Below are 19875 nucleotides of genomic sequence, written 5' to 3'. Positions count from 1 at the left end.
AAGACATCTCAATTAACTGAATTTAAATGTTGTAAGACAGGTAGAGAGAGCAGAAACAACTATTTTTGACCTGATCATTCACAGTGTTGAAGTTTGTAGCAGTCTGTCATTATAATAAGTCTGTATCGCCGACTGAACCAATCAGAGATCAGTACAAACTGCATTTTCATGTTCCACACATCTATATCATATACTCTATTTTTATTTGCAGAACAATAACACATGATTTACATAAAAACACAGTTCTTTCAAACCAGTCCCTAAATCCCCTTTATCATTCATGCATCACATCAGTGCTTATTTAATGTGCTCCTTGATAACCTTGGAAAACCACAGATTATCCATTCACTTATGTTAAATGAAAGTTGGATCAACAACTATAGAAAGCTTGTTGTCCATTTACGTATTACACAAAACCCTTATTCTATCACCAGAGACCTATAATATATATTCTATTATACAGTGCTTTCATAACACACAATCCATTTCATCCTTTGAGAAGACAGAAACAATACATACCATTGGGTAGAAGTGCTTGGTGTTGGTAAAATATAAAGAAGATAATTTTAAAAAAAATTAGGAAAGCAATCACTTGACTTAAAAAAAAATATTTCTCAGGTGTGTGTAAATTATATTTTATGAAAATGATTAAGATGTATTAAATATGATACTTATATGAAGGAATTAATACAGGTAGAATATATTTCATGACCTGAGTGTTCTTTGCATTGATGTTTGCTTTTGTGTAGTTTTTGTTTTTTCTTTAACATGCAAATGGGTATGACATATGACAATATGACATTTGCATGATTAATTTCTGCTGGTCAGAGATATGTACTTTACATAAAATACACAAATAATAAGGAATGCAAATTTATCATTTACTAATAAACATTTGGCAAAATGTAAAGAGTGTGTGGTAAGAAATAATCCAAGATGACAATTAAGTAATAACCACTTGCATTTGTTGTTTTGTTCATAAGGAAATGGAGTCATTAAATCATTTAGATGTCAAGGAAAATACAAAAACCGACATAGTTGATTTTTTTTCTCTCTTATGAAAGGTCACTTTACGTTTCAAAAGAAAACCTTGTGAAAAATCTGTAACACCTGACCTGAGATATACTAGCTGGCTTTATACCTACAACTGAGTTTATTTATTATTGTTTCTATTTTCATGAAACTTTTAAATTTCTCTCAGAATGTTTTATCACAAATGCTCAAAAACATTTTTATACTATGTACTAAAATAATTGTATTCCCTCATATACATCTTTAAAAACCTTGGACTAATCCGACGGGGGAAAAAATAATAGAATATGCCTTGTTGGTTATGAATAATATGTTTGGCACTTTAAAATAACTACCATTATCAATTAACAAAAAATAAATAAAAAATCCCTAATTAGAGCCGCGTGATATACTACCAGATTCAGCATATTGGCAGTTAAACAAACCATTAAAACACAAAGAAATGTTAAATGTTTGTTAAAAGAATAAAACAATAATGAAGAAACAGGCAGAGGGCCGCATGCGGTCTGCAAAGTGCTAAGTTGCTTGTGCGTAGAGTAATACCTATGGCAGTGCAGCGTTAGAGCTGAGTTTGTAGGTGATGTTCGCCTTATGTCCTTTCAGCTGCTCTCTGAATTTTCATCCTGCTTGTCTACTTCTGGTAACTGCTCTCTCCAGAAAGTGAACTGGCTGAAAGTGTCTGAACAGGGGAAGTCTGTGGTGTTCCCTCTGATCAGAAGAGGGAAGACATGGTCTACGACCTCACACAGACGGCCATAGCTGTAAAACATGCAAGAATATAATGATAAATTTACTAAATAAACAAAAACAAAAAAACACTTTCAGACTGTCAAACTCTGGATTATCTACTATTAGATTCTCGAGAATCTTCAATAACAAATTACAAAGACACACCGATGTAAAACCTACAGCTGCATTTCAATGAGAATTTGGAATGGAATATGAGCTTAATTATCATAAAAAATAATGTACATTAAAAAGAAAGTTCAAAATCATCCCATCCTTTTAATTTTCAGTGACTTTATAAGTAAAACGTCTGGATTAATTTAAATTCTTTAAATTTGGAAGGGAAAATTTGCTTAAAGGGTTAGTTCACCCAAAGATGAACAAAAAAAAAAATCATCAATTACTCCCCCTCATGTCGTTCCAAGACTTTCGTTCATCTTCGGAACACAAATTAATATATTTTAAATGAAATTTGATTTCTGTCACTCCAGTCCATGCAACTACCAATTAGATGCTTCAAAAAGTTCACAAAGAGATTGTTAAACTAATCCATATGAATTGATTGGTTTAGTCCAAATTTTCTGAAGAGACTCGATTATATGATGAAAAGATTGAAATTATGGCAGAATTTTAGGGTGAACTAACCTTTTAATTATAATTAAAATGTCAATGCAAAAAAATTAAATAAATAAATAAAATGATTTCCAAAACAGGTTCAGCTTTAGTGCAAAATGTTTTCTTTTTTCTTTTAAAATGACAATTATGCAAAGATTTAGCATTTTAGATGTTTTCATTAGTTGACTTACGATGATATGTTGGTCTTTGCGTGTTCTTGGATGAGCTCTCCTTTAGGATTCACAGTGAATATTCTGTTCAAAGGCACTCCCACCTCTTTATATGAATAAACATCCTAGAGAGAAGAACGCTATTTAGAGATTTGCATATGTCAGATGAAGGGAAGGGAATGTTAGCAAATAATCGCTACTAGCACTTACTGTTGCCCTGTTTCCGAAAGCAGCATAGAAAGGTTCTTTGTTTGGATAGAACAGATTTTTAATATCGGTCAGACATTCGATTTTAAACTTTTCTGGCTTCTTCTCAATGACCTCCCTGAAATTGAAAGAAAATACATCAGTTACTATAGTGCAATAACATTATTTTTTAAAGCCTATTTATGATTTACGTGTGTTTCAACCTGTGAAATGCAGAGAACAGACTGCTAGGACTAAGCAGCACAGGTCCCATGGGTAGCATAGTGCCTCTTTCATTAACCCAGTGCAGGTAACCCCGGGTCATGTCAGCCATGCCAATAGCCCGAGCTGAACAGTACATAAATTTGTAGCCATTCCTGTTTGACAATAGATATATTAGACATATTAAAATGACAACCAAAAATCTCTTTGCTCACATTTGATAGATGTCACATGCTATGCGTATGGTGTGGGGCTTACTGGCTGACTCTGTGGTAGAGTCGTGCAATGCCCTGATGGGTCCAGTCTTTACCCAGAGTTGGTAAAATGTGTCCCAGGGTGTCAGACCTGAAAATGACATTGCAATTTAGACTGCATACTTAATTTTTTGCATCCATCTAGCCTATTATATTTCCCCAGAGAGGTGTCTCACCTTGTGATGGTGCCATCAATATCTGAAATCACTATCTTGTCATCCCAGTTCCACAGATAAATGGTGCCCTCACAGCGGCAGGTGCCCTGGTACTGGGTGGTGACGCTGAAGGCCACATCATTGGGGCCATCTTTTAAGTGCAGACTGGCCTGAGAAAAGAGGAACATGCTTTTAGCGTGGGTTTCCATAACTTACTGTAGTCTTTGATTGACTTTACCGGCTTATTGAAAATGGAGATGCTTACTAGCTGTTCTGTGGACAAACGAAGAGTCTTCCTGTACCAGTGGCCTCCCGAGCTGTGGAGAACTTCAGGCTGATTGCTCATGGGATTCTGTTTAGCACTTCCACTGTCATCATCACTGGATGATGACTCATCCTTCAATCTAGTAAAAAATATCACCAGACAGTCCTAAATTATGCATACCTTATAAACTTATATTCTTAATATCATCAAATGCATTTATGTTCACATTTTGATTGATATAATATATATTTTTGAGTCCTGATTTTGTAGTTACTGTGTATAGAAATCTTAAAGTAGACCTCATGACAGTAGACCTCCTGGTTGTGTCTCATACCTAAAGGCTGCAACACACCAGTTTTTGTTCCGTGCTTAGTTATAAGTTTGCGAATCCACTCAAAATAATATACAGAGTGTATACACAATGTAAATAATAGATTGATTGTGTAGTGTAGAGATTCATTTATCATAATGTAATTTTGTGATATTGTGATGAACAAAGAGTGCCAGCTTTTTAGTGATTATAAATGGAGCTGTTGATACTCTTTTATTGTACAATTATATACAAAAACAACAAAATACAATTTTAATAAAATAATTTAATGACTGCACATTTACAATAAGCACTTAAAATAACTAGAGAAGGCTGACTAAAATCAGCTTACTTCCATTTAGTGGCATTAGCCTACTCTTCACCTGAAGTAAAAAAGCCCTTCTGAGGCAAGATAAAGTTGTGTCTGAAAGCTGTGTGCCCCATGCCACCCTAGGCAGCTGAGCTGCCTATATGGCCCATGCCAGGATCCACCACTGCCAGATGCCGTTATAAATTTACTAAAAAATATCAATGCCCAGCCAGATTTAGAATGTTAACTTGCAACTTCCTGCCTCTTCTGTTGAAGAATGAATTCGCATTTTCATTCACATTTTCATCTGTCTTTTGTATTTTTCATTGATTTGAACATAAAAACTGAACTGAATTTTCATGCTGAACATTATACAACTGTGCTTCAGCTGAAAACTTTTTTTCTAAATGTAATAGTTTAAATTTTACCTGCTCACAGTTCCTGTTCTTATAGACTCATCTCCACCTTCAATCTGGTCAGATGCTGATTCCTGTTGCAGTAAGAATCACATATTTGATTACTTTTATTACATAAATAATAGTTGCAAACCTGCGAGAAGTCAAAATGTCTTAGGATAAATCTGGTAACGCTTTACCTTTAATTCAGTTCACAATTATTCCCTATATGTAATATTGCAAGCATACCGATTTGGAGCTGTTGTTTCTGCCCCGCCATGAGAACCACCAGCGTCCTCCTTTCTTGGGCATCTTCTCCTTCATGATGTTCTCTACTGTGGCCTGGAGCAAATGCACAGAGCCCCTGATACTCAAAACTCAAAAACTAAATGGCAGGATGACTGCGACTGAACACACATGCAGCTAATAAATAAACACAAATTCACAAAGACGTACAGGACTAGAGCCGAACACGCTAGGAAAACAGTATGTGAAGAAACCAAGAGCAGAGGTGATGTAACTCAGACAGGAATACTTAGCGCAGTTGCGCACAATGGGATGGGATGAGGGGAGATCAATTAAAAAGAAGAAGAAAAACAAGGAGGAGGGAAGAGACAAAATTTAAATGCCCTGGAGTGCTATGAGAGCCGGGGTGCAGTATACACAAGGACTTTAAAAAGCAATGAAACACTCGCTGGGAGAAGACAAACAATACAGAAACAAAACAGTGTATTTATATCACTGATTTATTTTATTATTTACTTATTTAAATAATCTGTTCATTTGGTCAGTACTGAGTTAGGGCAAACTTTTAAATAAAAACTGAAATGATAGATATTCAAAAGTGAGACATCCAGTGGAGCGCAGTAGTTTATTTTTATTAGTAGTATATGCAAGACAAAAATATTTCCAAGTGAACATTTTCTTTGTTGTAATGCGCCTGCAGGGGGCACATGAATCAAATAAATAGAGAATTCTGTAAAATTAGGTAAACTGTAAAGCAGTGTAATTGATTTGAAATATTTTTAATGTGAGTATTACATTTATTCTGAATAATTATAAATTAGATATAAATGTTATGTTTTTTTTATTTAAATAATTTACATTGTATATAATAAAATGCATTATATAATGTTTTTTTTTTTGCTTTGTAAGCAAATTCCTAATGGTTCCCCTATTATAGTGACAGTCTTTGTTAAAAGATGCCATTTAATGTGTTGGTGACTGAAAACTTTGTATGATACCAAGTATCTTTTTCTGATGAAACTAAAGTTAAGTCACCTAGTACAGGCATTCTCAACCCTGGTGCTCGAGGCCCACTGTCCTGCATATGCTGCGTTCCAGTTCGTTTTTAATATACCCTTCACTCGCAAACTTCCCTCTGTCTCGTTCACTCGGATTTTGTCCACTACTGGCGTTTTTTTTTTTTTTCCTTTACAAAATTGTTTACTGCAACATTCTGTATGTATATAGGTGTATTTGTTTTTTTTAAATGTTTTAAAAAAATATTTAAAATATCGTAGAGTTGTTTGTGGTGGGGTAAATTGAACGTGATACAATCGCGTTGCATTGTGGTATATGAAGCTGCCTGAAGTATACATATGAAGTAGACTCGCTCCCTCTGTCAATATCGAGGGAGTAAGGGTCTGTCCATATAAACTTCCCTTGTCCACTTCATGAAGTGGAATGCACTTCAAAATGGTGGCGGGGATTGAGAACCCCTGACCTAGTACAAACAGTGTATATACATCACCAATCAACCAATGTTTGAAATTAATAAATAATAATACATTTTAATTGTTGTTTGGTATTAACAAGCTTAAATTATACAATTTATTTAAATTACTATGAGGTCACATTGTCAGTGTTTGTTGAATACCTAAAGACGTTTCTGAACATATGTGTGTTGTTCATGCAGGCCTTACCTTTGGCAAGGGCTTCTGAAAAACCTGCACGGCCAGTACGATAGGAGCAGCTGTGGTCCAATTATAATACCTTTGTGGGGAGAACAAATATATTAAATATATTTTTTAATAAAAATATATTAAATAAACTACGTAGTACTTTTACAATATTTTAGTAAATTAAATTATGCTATATGTTGTTGTTTTATATTTTTTATGTGGCACACATATGACATACTTAGTTCCAATCTTTACAACCAGGTTGGGATCATCAATGATGGATGGATTATCTGCAAACTCCTGATAAGATATTGCTCGTTCCTCAAATTCCTCTGTGGATGAAAAATTATGAAGACTTGAATTGCTTAAATACTTCCTCAGCTAGAAAACAGGATACAGAGTCTACAGAATAACAGAACAGGAACTGAAACTATGTTGTTTTATACTACCTTTGTTAAGTTTAGGGTCAGTAAAAAAAGTAATTAATACTTTTATTCAGCAAGGATGCATTAAATTAATCAAAGGTGACAGTAAATACATTTTACATCAAATTACATTTTAAAATATAAAATAATTGAAATAAATGTATCTAATAATTTTTCACAGTATGTTTTTACTCTATTTTTGATCAAATAAATGCATTCTTGGTGAGCTTTAAGGAACTCCTTTATTAAGATATTAAAACATCTAACTGACCCTAAACTTTTCAATGGTACTCCTTTTACCTCTAGTGATCTCTCTGTTTTCTGTCAGTCCTCCACACAGAGAGATGGCAATATGAGGCAAGTCTCCTAACTGGTCAGAAAAGCTGTCCACCCCACTGTCCATTCCACTGCTGCCCACTGACTGAGGGGACTGATTTGCACTTCTCGGATCTGCCCCTCCCCTCACAGAAGTTGTTCCATCACTGAACAACAGAAATAAATTTGACAATTAAATATAATTTAAAATACTGACATTACACCTAGCTCATAAATGAACAAGTAAATGGCTAAAAGGCTCTCTGTGTAGTCATGATATTTGATAACTGTTTGTTTAAACATAATCAGTGTAAAATTTACCTCTTTGGGAAGTACAGGGCTGCCACCTCAGGCTCCAGCTCTGTGATGTCATCCAGGTATATTCCATCTGATCCCAAGTGCCGGCTTCTTTTGTCTAGGAATTGATGTTTTGTGACATTATATGTTTTAAATAGTCAAACATTGTTTTTCAGCGCTCATATTTAATGGCATATAAAATAAATATGCAAATTATATATACAGTATACATGGTATATACACCTTTTCTCTTTGATGGAGAGTCTGTCTTGCTAATGCCATGAGCCCCAGGACTGTGACGCCCCTCCTCTAGTTCTGTGATAAGATGGGCGGCTACACTGATGGCCTCCACATCTACAGCAGGAGCAGATGTTGCCCCTCCAGCCCTGAGATCAGGCACATACACATCATTGCTTCGAGACTCCCCCGTTCCATCCCCAGTGATGGCTCTGAAGTGCGTGCTTTCAGACGGTGGCATTGATCTTGGTATGACCACCATGGGCTCTGGCAGGGGCTGCAGGAATGAAGGCTGTGTAAAAAGAAAGACGTAGAGTTAACTGATTCAAATTTGTTCATTTGTTGTGGTCACGCGGCATAGCTGGTGACTACTGTACCTTGGCAGCATGAGGCAGCTCTCCCCATGTCCACAGCATCTCAGGGTTGTCTAGTTTTCCCTTCTGACTGTTCAGCAACTCAGAATCACTCTTGGGTGTAGATGGCAAGGAGCTATTTGGACTGCTGTAGGGAGGAATGAGAGATGGAGACATTGAGAAATATTTTGATTAATTGTAGCTTTGTATTTATACAGCTGTTGTGAAATAAGCTAGTAACAATGCCTTTTCATTCCTCAAATTGAATTCCATGCTTGACAAACAAAGCAAAAATCTCAAAATTGGGCTTAAGTGAAACCTTACGGCTTTGTTGCAGATTTTATTACATAACATGGTGACTGTGGTGGTTACCTGTGTGTGGACTGGAACATGGCTGTTTGTTGAGGGCAGGAAAAAGATAATCCTGCATTGGTGGGAATGGGTAAAGAGCATGTCTTCTCCAACCCTGTACTGTGGGTCAAAACAAAAAACAAAGCTTTAGATTCAAATGCCCATTATTTTGAATCTCATATATAGAAAGAATAAAATATAAGCACAACATTATGTAAGTATGTTGTAGATTAAATACAGCTAAATGTATTGGCATGTTTGTGGCATGATATATCATTTGTTTAATCATCATGCTATAGCTGGGGAACAGTTTGCTGATGATGACTGATATATATTACTACATAAATTATATCGATTCAGTCTCAGATACAGTCAGCAATGCAGCATATGCTGGGGTTTTCCTTTACTGTGGTGATAAAACAAGCCCATTGGACTGCATTTTATGTTTATTATTCAGTTAAGTATTCAGTTAAACTACACTATGTAACTTTTCCGTCTGCTAGAGGGCGCCTGTTCAAAACAAAGGTGTAGTTTGATGACGCCAAGTTTAAGCGCAGAATCTTGGGACATGTGGTCTTCACCTCACAGCCAGTGGAAAAGAATTGCGATATGACTCAGGCAAAAATCATCTTCATGAATGTGATTATTAACTTTACTGTAGTATGAAGCAGAGCAGGACCAAATGTTGAAGGAGCTGAGGAAGGCCGCTGGAGCGAGTGTTACGCAAACACGGCTAGCGAGCAGCGGGACTTTTATTATGAAGGGACACAGTTGCCGGTGTTGTACCGAATTCTGACCCCCGCCAAATTATTAACCCCCTAGTATTGGTAGGTTTAGGGTTAGTTGTGGGGGAGGGGTTATGATTAGGGGTGGGGTTAGGATTAGGCAATCAGGTAGTGACTTCAACGAAGGGGGTAATAATTTGCCAGGGGGTCGACACAACACCTGGAACCATTTCCGTATGAGGTAACGCAGATCTATTTAGCTTATTAGATTCATTTAAGTGTGTTTAAAAGGATGTTATGACATTACTCTGTGTGTTCGCTCAGTGGCCGCTGTGACACTTGTTGCACATTGCTAAGGGTAAAGTGCTTCTGCAGAATAAAACCGCAAACTGAGGGTAACGCTGACAGGCGACTCCCTCAGACTTAGTTAAAATAGCAATTTTCTCACAATTTACAAATAGTTGGAAACATTTGGGATATTGTAAGAACTCAAGTGATCAAAATATATAGTGTTTTTTTGATATTTTACTGCAAAAATACTGCATAGTGCACCTTAAGCAGAAACAGTGGACATGTCAGACAATGATTACGTGTGATTGTAATGATTACTAAATAAGGACAATATTTTGAAATGCACACCATATTTGTCTGTTCTTCTTTTTAAAAGTACACAAAACATTTTTTCCCCAAAGATTAAGAATGGGTTACAGACTGGCTGACAGGGGTCTCCAGTTGATAGGCTCTTTTGATGTTGCATACAGGTCATGGTACACTGTTGTCTCTTTTGCACTCTATTAAACAGTACATGTACTGCACCTTTATATCATGCAATTGTGACTTTGTCATAATTACGATGTGACCAGAACTTGGCTCCCTCTATATACTCCTTTTTGAAAAACACTGGTAAGCATACCTTTGAACACCAGTCCATTTCCCTTCAGACTGTGTGTATGCGCTAGTTCCTTTCAGCTGCTCAGCAAACAGCTCATGTGACATGGCTCTGAAAACACATACAGTATATGCAAACATGTAAGTATATATACCCGCAAAAGGAAAGAGTAAAATCCTGTTTACACCAAGGACGACAACTATAAAGATTGCGATAAAGATATAGTTCTAAAAATTGTACTCAATATTAAAGAATAGTTCAAACCACAGCTATAACAATAATGGCACAGAGAAACAGCCAATCAAAATCCATCCTTCTGTAAGGAGCTCGAGGATTTTAAGTGACACAAGCACATTTTAAAGTACATTCAGATATTCCATGCTCTTAGACATACCCAGAGATAATCTGAGTGCTTGTCTTCTTCAACATGCTAATTCTTCCAGGAAGACAAAGAGCATTGTGGGGTTTCTAAAGAGCTAGTCTCTGGATTCAAAATGCTGCTTTACTAAGCAACACATTCTTGAGTTTGCAGTCATTCCCAGCTGACTCTTTTTGGCCTTGTGAACAGCGCTTTCCCAGTGGCCTTTACAGTTTTATTTATTACTGGTACCTGGGAAACAGATTCTTGGTAATGCAAGGCATGTAGTGTAGTGGAAGTTGCTTATCCAGATTGCATAGATAAAATACATAATTTGTAGTCCATTGGGACAGAAAGAAGGGAAAAGGATGTTTATGTTGTTTAACTGATTTATTTTGCAAATCATTTTTTTTCTTGGATATGTGTGGGTAATGCTAGATTGCCCAGTATTACAAAGGACTCCCCTCGAGCTGGAGCCAGAACTGGCATGGTTTCATGGATTTCGTGGAAAAACATTGGAAGGGCTGTTTGAGCCACTTGTTTACTTCAGCAATAGGACTGGCGACCTATTTTTCTCCACTTTGCCTCTCTCTCTCTCCATTGCAGAGTTTATTCGAAAAGTGAACAAACAGACACAGCCCAAACCCTAAGACCAATGCAACTGGAATCATTCCAGCATATATGCAGCAAACAAATGATGCCTCTGTAATCACATAATTTGCAGTGATTTTAGGGGTTAAGAGAAGGAGGATCTCTCATTACAGAACCATCTGTTTTGTCTTTAATGTTGCATGTGTGTGTCCTCTATGCTCTATATAGGAAAAAAATTAAGCTCCACAAAAGTGAGATTTAGATTCAATGTGAGATCTTGGCAAGACCACTATCCCCATTTACCCACATATAATGAAAATGAATGGTGACCAGGGGCTTTCAAGCGCAAAAAAACTTCACAATGACATCCATCGCAGCTCTCAAAACTCATAATAGCACATCAAAATGTCCCACATCAGGTTTAACATCAGTGATACCAAGTGTCATTGGATTTTAAATGTCTCTAAAACAATTGCAATGTGATACATTTGAATATGCAAATAAGTCACATGGTCTACTTCTGGGTGTCATATTACATTATCTTAAATCCTAAATTAAGATCTGATAAGTTAATTTATGATTTTTCAGAAATTATTATTACAGAATTACTACAGAATTCTTATTCTATCTTACAAAATCTTTAGTTAGTAAATCGAGTTTAGTAATCAACTCTCAGGTCTGTTAACAAGCAACCAATGATGCACAAGCAGCTACTGTGAAGTAAATGCTAGAGATTAAAATGGAGAAATGATTAATTAAGTGTTGCAGAAACAGAAGTTTCGATAAGCTTGATACAAAAGGCAAAGCCAATCAATATATTTTGTGGGACTCAGTAATCATTTATGTGTTTTGTTGTCAAAGTGTAGCACATCATCTGTGCATTCAAAAAAGCCTTTCCACCATCAAACATATCATTATTAAATGTGAAGCCATTCTCAGACAGGGTATTATGTGATTTTACTAATTCAAATTATTTTGAAGATAGGACCCCAGGGGGGGGTTTCCTAAATTTAAAGGACAACTCCGGTGAGAAATGAACCTAGGGGTAATTAACAGATGGTTACAGAGTAGATCGTTCTCTGGGATGCGTTTTCATGGAAATCGAATGTAAAGAGTTTTATCTCTAAAAACAGATTAGCTTATAACACTAGTCTATGGGGCACAGAGTAGTGAAATTAAATCGCTAGTTAATACCACTAACAAGGCTAAAAATAGCCTCACACTAACACAGTAGCATAATGAGGGTCCCTACATGAAAACCGAAGCATTGAGAACTTTGTAAGAGTACAAACAGTTTAATAAGAAGATACTTTATAAACATAGTGCACTGTGATACTGTGCATATAGCTATAGTTATAAGCTAATCTGTTTTTAAAGATAAAACTCTTTACATTCGATTTTCATGAAAACACATCCCAGAGAACGATCTACTCGGTAACCATCTGTTAATTAACCCTAGGTTCATTTCTCACCGGAGTTGTCCTTTAAGACAGTTTTGGGGTTTTTTTTTGTTAAGTTAGGATGCTTCCTCTCCGCAGATAAGATACAATTATGCACTTAAGAAATGTCTTTCTATAATAGCTTTTGTCTGAATGAGGTCCTAACTGAATTTGCCAAACAGAGAAAAAGATGGGATTATAAAGTTAGGATCTTTCTGTAATACACCCCGTTTCTTTTCATTTTTATAGCTTGACAACCCCTGGCATGGAAAAGAACAGCATAGATATTACAATTTTCTGCTTTTGTGTTCCATGTAGGAAAGAAATTCATAGAGGCTTAGAACAAAATGGAACATGATGTGGGTAATAATATTTCTCAGATTAAAAAACATTCTCCATGCTGTTTGTTCTGACCTGCTGCATGTAGCCTCTGTGTCATCATCAGAACTCATGTCGATGGTAAACATGTCCTCGTCTTCTGAAAAGTCTCCATTGTCCTCTCGCTTCATGCTGTCTATTTTAGATTTTCTCCTCCTCTTCCTCCTCTTCTTCATTATTGAACTGTCACCAGGGGCCTGCATGGGGCCCAGGGTTTGAATAGAGGTTCCGTTTCCAGACTCAGACAGACGAGACAAGCCTTTTCCCACTTGGGCCTGCATCAGGGCAGAGCCTTCTGAAATGATGGGTGACGTAGCCAAGTGGGACGGCACCATCTCCTGTAGACAGAGTAATACATTTTATGAAATGTTGGCATGCTTTAAGGAGTTTTTGCTTTTTGAGGATTGTTTTTTATTTTGTCTTGTTTGTAGCAAATATTCAAGATTTTTTTTATTATTGTTTTTGAATAATGATATACAGTTCCATTACTGATATTTACTGTGTATAGCATGAAACTGGCTGGGGGCAGGTGTTGCAAAAAGTTAATATTGGACTTTGATTGGCTGTGTTGTAGGCAAACAGTTCCCTTTCAAAAATCTGCATCTCCTCAACCATTCATTCATATTAACATGAATGTGTAGACTGTAGCCTTAGATTTGGTCTGTGTCTGCTTAAATCACAGAAGCACAACACTAACCGTAATGCCATGTGACAGATCGCCGCATGTTTCATTACAGAGAAACTCATTCTGAATCGTCTGCAAGTCACGGCTTCATAAGACATAAGTGCATGCCTGTTAGAGAGCAACAGAACCAAATAAATAACATTATGTTACAGAACCATACTGCCTACACTGCCAGCTCATACATCAGTTATCACTCCCATTCAAGCAGATAATCCTATGAATGTGGTCAACAGCAGGGACCATCACTACAATTAATACAGAAAACCACTTCTTTAGCACTTCAACATAACTTTTCATTAGAGGAGATAGGGCTATAAAGTGAGTTATTTAGTAGCACCCCAAACAGTCAAACTCAAGTCTTCTGAATGGCTAATATGCATTAATGTTTTTTTCTTCCCCTTAACAGAGCCTTTGGCTGACACAGAGACAAGTGTGATGTTTCAGGATAACTATTTGTGTAATATATGTCATCTGACGTTTTGTCTATGGTAAAAAAAAAAAAAAATCCCCTCCAGCAGCTTAAATTTTTTGTACTGGCAACAAGACAATTCCAAGTTCACTGAATATAAACTGTACTGTCATAAACTATTACTCCACTTTCACTATCAAATAATGGCATACATGAGTGATAGATAGATCGATCCAATGTATTAAATGTAACACTTTTATTTTAAACAGAATATCATATTTACATATATTACTTTAGTCAGGATGGTAGCAATTTCACATTCCTGTGCATGCAATCCAGTGACAACTCTCTCTTTTTGCTACTGGCTATATTAGTCATGAAACACAAACATATTAGAACATAAAAGCAGGTAATACGATTAAATCAGGCAGGAACATATAACCCCATAATATTGTTACACTAATGTAAGTCAAAAAGAACAACATTATTTCAGTAATATAAAAGGCAAGGGTTGAGGGATCTTAGGACAAGTGCTCTTTTCAGCCACTGTCACAATCCTTCAAAAGACAGAATGTTCCACATGAGCGCTAACCAGGGCAACCGTTCTAGCAATTACTGAACACAGGGTACCTCAGCAGATATTCATCTCAGGCATTTGTGCCTGTGATGAGCAAAAAAAAACATCTGTGGTCAGAAAGCAATGAGGGGAAGGGAAAGACTAAGCCAGGAGGATAACCAACATTACGTGCACAGAGCTTTTGGTATCTCAGCGGCCGGACAGTGTTTCAGGGCTTTTCTCCTGTGCATTACTTTGCCCTTTTAAATTGGCCGGCTTTCTTTCAAGCTTGATGGGTCCTGTTTTACACAGGACTACGGTGGCCTTGGCAGAGAGGGTCTGTTCTAGAGCAAAGCGTTCAAGCTCAGGTAACAGAATGCATGCAGTGGGATTGTTTCCAGTAAACAAGTTCGGATTTCAAACCATAGTACTAAAGAAGAGACTTTTATACATCGTGTTACATTTCTCAGTGCACAATGACCGCTATAAAAACAACGCTAGGATTTATTGTTTGGTACAGGACACCAGTACTCACCTCATCACTTTCTGTTTCTTTGACAAAGAATGCCTCTCCATTTTCACCCAGTTTCATGTGTAAACTGACCGGCTCCCCATTTATCTCAATGTCAACCTAAGGAGAAAGGGAACAGGGAATACTGTAACTATTATAAAGACAATTTACAACAGTAAGCCATGTGCAACACAAAGCCAATGGAAATGCTAATTTTATCTCATCTTCAAACAACTGCTGTTCCCTTAAGTCTACAACTTAAAAGACTATATTTAAGTCCATATGTCCATGGCTGCGATACATTTCTTGATATGTGACAAGAGACGTTTTGGACATTGGACAGGATTACCATTTCTTGAATGGATAGTTCACCCAAAATTTTTAATTCTAATGTCATTGACTCACCCTCACGTCTTCGTAACACAAATTAAGTTATTTTTAAAGGGTTAGTTCACCCAAAAATGAAATTGATGTCATTAATGACTCACCCTAATGTCGTTCCACAACCGTAAGACCTCCGTTCATCATCAGATCACAGTTTAAGATATTTTATATTGTCTTACGTCACGTAATTTCAGCCGTTTCGGATCGCGTCAAACTGCTGAAATAACGTGACATTGGCGACCCGAATCATTGATCGATTTACTGATTCATTAACCGTTTGAATCTTTTTGGAGAAACTCCAAACTAAAATATAAAATATCTTAAAGCTACATTGTGATATTTTCCCCCATCTAGCAGTGAAAAGTTATATGACCATCCAGTGAATAATAGTTTCTGTTCCTCTTAATTCTGATTTCGTTTTAACTCCTACGGTGGCCGATTTAGTCCAAGATTAACATGGCAATCCCCCTCTTCACATTCGCCATGGTGCCATCGAGTGTTAAAAGGCGAAAGGCAAAGCTTGAATTTATGGGTATGTCCCTCTTTGGCTAATGTACTTTCAAGATGGCGGGGCAACATGGCGGCCAGCATTCGAACCCCTCACCCGTATGTATTTTCAATGGCATATTATAAACGTACGAGAATACTTTATTACTTGAGAGAAGTAAATATACATTAATGAACATATATATTTTTGAAAGAACTACGTGTTTTAGCTAGGAATAAACTAAAAAAGTTACACAGTGTAGCTTTAAACTGTGTTTCGATGATGAACAGCGGTCTTACACGTGTGGAACGACATTACGGTGATGACATCAATTTCATTTTTGGGTGAACTAACCCTTTAACATACACTTTACTTTTGTCCATCCATTTAAAGTCCACGCAACCAAAACATACGCATTTAAAGTACAAAAAGACATGTAAATGTTATCCATATGAATTAAATAGTTTAATCCAAGATTTCTTTAGAGACTGGATCGCGTTATATAATGAACAGATTCAATTGAGGCTTGTTTTCACATATAAAAATTGATCGCCACACATACTCAAAGCCAGTCTAATATGGTAAACAGAAGCTTAAACATGCTTGCTTGATGTGCAAGAACAAACCTCACTGGTTCTTGCAGAAGCTCGAATGTGCTTGTGTGACATGTGACAAACCTCACTGGGACAAACAAGCACAATGAAAAAACACAGTAAGACACTATTCCAAAACTTTTAAAGCCACACTTGGTGTTTGCTGTTTGTTTTTGGAGCTTGAAGATTCCAAACACACACACACACGCACACACACACACACAGGATGAATCTATGAATTTGTAAGCTGCAAAAATATGAATATCTTGTACGCTGCAACCCTAAAGCATGTCTGCACTAGTGCTTACCACTTTTTCCCGTGAGCGCAACACTCCCATCTTGCCAAAACGGACGTGAAAAGGGGAACACTGCAAAGTGCCGTCAGGCTGACGCACCACAATGACATCGATACAGCCAGACAGGGTGGCAGGGTTCAGGCCTCTGTACAGCTCCTTCACCTGCACGAAAACCTGACCAGCCAGCTGTCCCACGTAGTTCATGGTCTGACTCTGAAACGGAGAGATTTCAAGCTTTTAAAGAGCATGCCATGGGGTGACTAAAATGAATAGCTGTTAGTGTGAAAGTGCACTGTCAACTCGCATCAACAAAAAAGTAACGGTTATGTTAAGGAGCCATCTGTGTGTACAGAAAGTATGATTACATATTCAAAATTGCTACAATAAATAGTCTTCTACGACTGCAAAGTTTTGCAGGTTTACTGGAAAAGAAAGAAAAAACCTGTAGAGCAAAAACTTCTTGTCTTGCTTAAATCAAGACAAGATCTGTTTAGCAATTTAGGTGAAAGGTAAAATATCATTGTGCCCCCTAAAGACTGCAAGTGATAGACACAATCACATTGCTCAAAAAAGAATTACAAGTGGTGTTCCTTAAGCATTGCCAAGGGTTTAATGAAGCCTGGTTCTGGCATGCTCTACCAACCCTGAAAATAAAACATTTATATTTAGGACTGTACAAATGACCTTCAGTAGACAAACAGTGATATATTTGAGGTAAATGCAAAACTAGAATGTTTTTTCGCTACAGACTTATCCAGGCCTGGAAATGTCCCTAATCTTTTTAGGGTTTCCTTGACTCCGGCTCTTAGAACAAACTGACAACCTTATTAACCCAAATATTTTGCCCTTCTATGTAACCCTGGGATTGTGTAAAAACCTGTAAGTAAGTCTTCTTTGTTCATACACAACAGACTCATCCTTCACATACCGGTATACACAGACACCATGGGTCTGCACAACATGGCTCCAATGGTTCTGCTGTTAGATACGGGTGCCAATAATAGCACAGGCATTCAAATATACAGTGCATGATGCTTAAAAGCTAGAGCTCCAGGACAACTATTGCATAATTGCCCATACCCACAAACATTTAAAGACTAATTTCAACCGATCAAAATATCCACCATACAAGGAAGGCAAAGGTGACCTACATCTATCTATCTATCTATCTATCTATCTATCTATCTATCTATCTATCTATCTATCTATCTATCTATACATACATACATACATACATACATATATATAATAGATATATAATAACATAATAATGTGCAGTTAAGTATACTGCTGTACATTAAAAAAAAGCAGAATTGTTGTTGTCATTCTAAGTCAAGTAATATAAATCTTCTTGATAACTGCATGATTGCTATAGAAACCAATTGTCACGGATCATTGCAGTCATAGATCCAAAGAATGTAAACAATCATCCCTTGTGCTATAAAAAGATAAGCCTCTTTCACTGTGTGTATATAAATATATGAAACCAAACAAATGCATGCATTTACTTTAGATGATGATTATAAACAGGATGATTATAAACAGGATGGAAATGAGAAGCCTGAGAATTCCCTGTAATACATACGTGGGATGCGGCAGACGCGTTATGAGACAGCCATTCAAATGCACTTTAGTGGATGTTCGGGCGCTGCTGAATCCAGTTGATGTTCGCTGCTCTTCGCTGTATTTTGTCTTTAACGTTTGACACACTGTTCTCTGACTGTCTGTGTTGGCGTTGTATTTAAAGCAGGGTGGGAACTGCTTGCAGTGAGTAGCAGTCCCTGCCTCTGCAACTGACATCACAGTTAACCCTTTGCGCCCATCAACACTGATAAATACGCGACGCGAAAACCAGCTATTAGCTCCCGTTTACAGTTAATGTAGCAGTCTAATGTATGCACGGGACGCGTCTCTCACGTTTGTGGATGGAGTCATGACGTCGTCATCACCCCGTGGACCAATCAAACGCGTTGTTTATGCGACGCAACGCGACTAGAACGCTCAATAGTCAAATTCATTATTCTGTCTATTTTCTGTCTACTGTAATTATAATTGCTTGCTGAATCTGCCACTACGGCGGTGAAGTAATGTTGTCAATGTCAAATGCTCTGCATTTAATGCACGCGTTTAATGGATTTAACACACGCACACAAGTCTGCTCACGTGGCAGGAAAACAGCAGCAGTGGCAAACGAAAATTTGCAGTAGTGTGTTCGTGTGTGTGTGTGTGTGGGGGGGGGGGTCAATAGAATATTTGTACAGTATGTAAACCATTACGTTGTTCGAGAGTCCCTACAAAAATAGCGAACCAGATGTGTGTGTGTGTGTGTGTGTGTGTGTATGAGAGAGAGATTGATCAGAGACTGTAGGTGTGTGTGTGTGTGTGTGTGTGTGTGTGGTGGTGGTTTTCTGGTTATTGTTTCACCACCCTTACATGCAGTCAAAACAAAAGGTTTTAATTACAGGCATTTGTGTCTCAAAAATGCATGCTGCATATCAGATGTGTATATACAGTAATTTTCTGTGTGGTGATTTATTTTGTATAAAATATCAGTGTTTTTAATTTGATTTGAGTAGGCTATAGGCTACATGGTACAGTGAATAGTAATGTTAATATGTTAATAGCCTATAACTTTAATACTGAATGATTATATGAAAGTACCATTGCATTTACATTACTTAATAAAGGTACTGCAGAGATTATAGTGGTACTATCATGGTAAATGTCTAAAACACCATACTATCTAAAACAATGGTAGTTTAAAATTTTAGAAGGGGAAAGTGCCACACTATACTTCTCTACATACGTAATTTCTTTAAAAATTTCTGCAAACTTCAAAGCCTTCATCAAATATCCATGGTAAACCATGGTAGTACAGTGTATTAGTATTGCAAAGATCCATGTGCATCTTTACGAATTATGTAATAAACTTGATGCTATTGTAGTGTACTGTGGTAACCTGCCTGTCCTTAAAGAGGAATTTCAGACCTTGTGTTTGTTTGAGTGGTTCAATGGATAATGTGTGCGTATTTCAAGTTCACAAATTGCTGCC

General features: G+C 37.0%; 1 protein-coding gene across 3 annotated transcripts; it reads right to left on the bottom strand.

Moving 5' to 3' along the window:
• Positions 1-574: 574 nt before the first annotated feature.
• Positions 575-18719, bottom strand: lpin1a (lipin 1a). Of its 3 annotated transcripts, XM_067455216.1 has the most exons (22): positions 18409-18719; positions 16836-17036; positions 16561-16615; positions 15088-15183; positions 12939-13240; positions 10161-10247; positions 8544-8642; positions 8196-8319; positions 7825-8110; positions 7606-7699; positions 7270-7451; positions 6783-6876; positions 6566-6635; positions 4890-4982; positions 4674-4735; positions 3626-3764; positions 3382-3530; positions 3210-3296; positions 2954-3106; positions 2754-2868; positions 2565-2668; positions 575-1791 (listed from the first exon to the last, which is right to left on the bottom strand). In XM_067455216.1, the coding sequence occupies exons 2-22, from the start codon at positions 16931-16933 to the stop codon at positions 1632-1634; spliced, it is 2649 nt and encodes an 882-aa protein (XP_067311317.1). In that variant the 5' UTR covers positions 16934-17036; positions 18409-18719; the 3' UTR covers positions 575-1631. The 3 variants fall into 3 exon arrangements, with proteins under 3 accessions (XP_067311317.1, XP_067311316.1, XP_067311318.1); XM_067455215.1 differs by lacking the exon at positions 16561-16615; XM_067455217.1 differs by lacking the exons at positions 15088-15183; positions 16561-16615; positions 16836-17036; positions 18409-18719 and adding an exon at positions 13600-13695.
• Positions 18720-19875: the final 1156 nt, after the last annotated feature.

This window comes from Pseudorasbora parva, chromosome 10 (assembly GCF_024679245.1).
Source record: "Pseudorasbora parva isolate DD20220531a chromosome 10, ASM2467924v1, whole genome shotgun sequence".
In the NCBI taxonomy this organism is placed as follows: Eukaryota; Metazoa; Chordata; class Actinopteri; order Cypriniformes; family Gobionidae; genus Pseudorasbora; species Pseudorasbora parva.
This window is presented reverse-complemented; position numbering and strand designations above follow the sequence as displayed.

Bases quoted from the DNA above. Each gene is read 5' to 3' on its own strand.
- lpin1a (XM_067455215.1), bottom strand. From the start codon at position 17,027: ATGAACTACGTGGGACAGCTGGCTGGTCAGGTTTTCGTGCAGGTGAAG. The intron at 4,983-6,565 runs GTAAGGCCTGCA...CATTTGCTCCAG, and splicing joins TTCAGAAGCCCTTGCCAAAG to GCCACAGTAGAGAACATCAT. The intron at 3,107-3,209 runs GTAAGCCCCACA...ATTGTCAAACAG, and splicing joins CTCTACCACAGAGTCAGCCA to GAATGGCTACAAATTTATGT.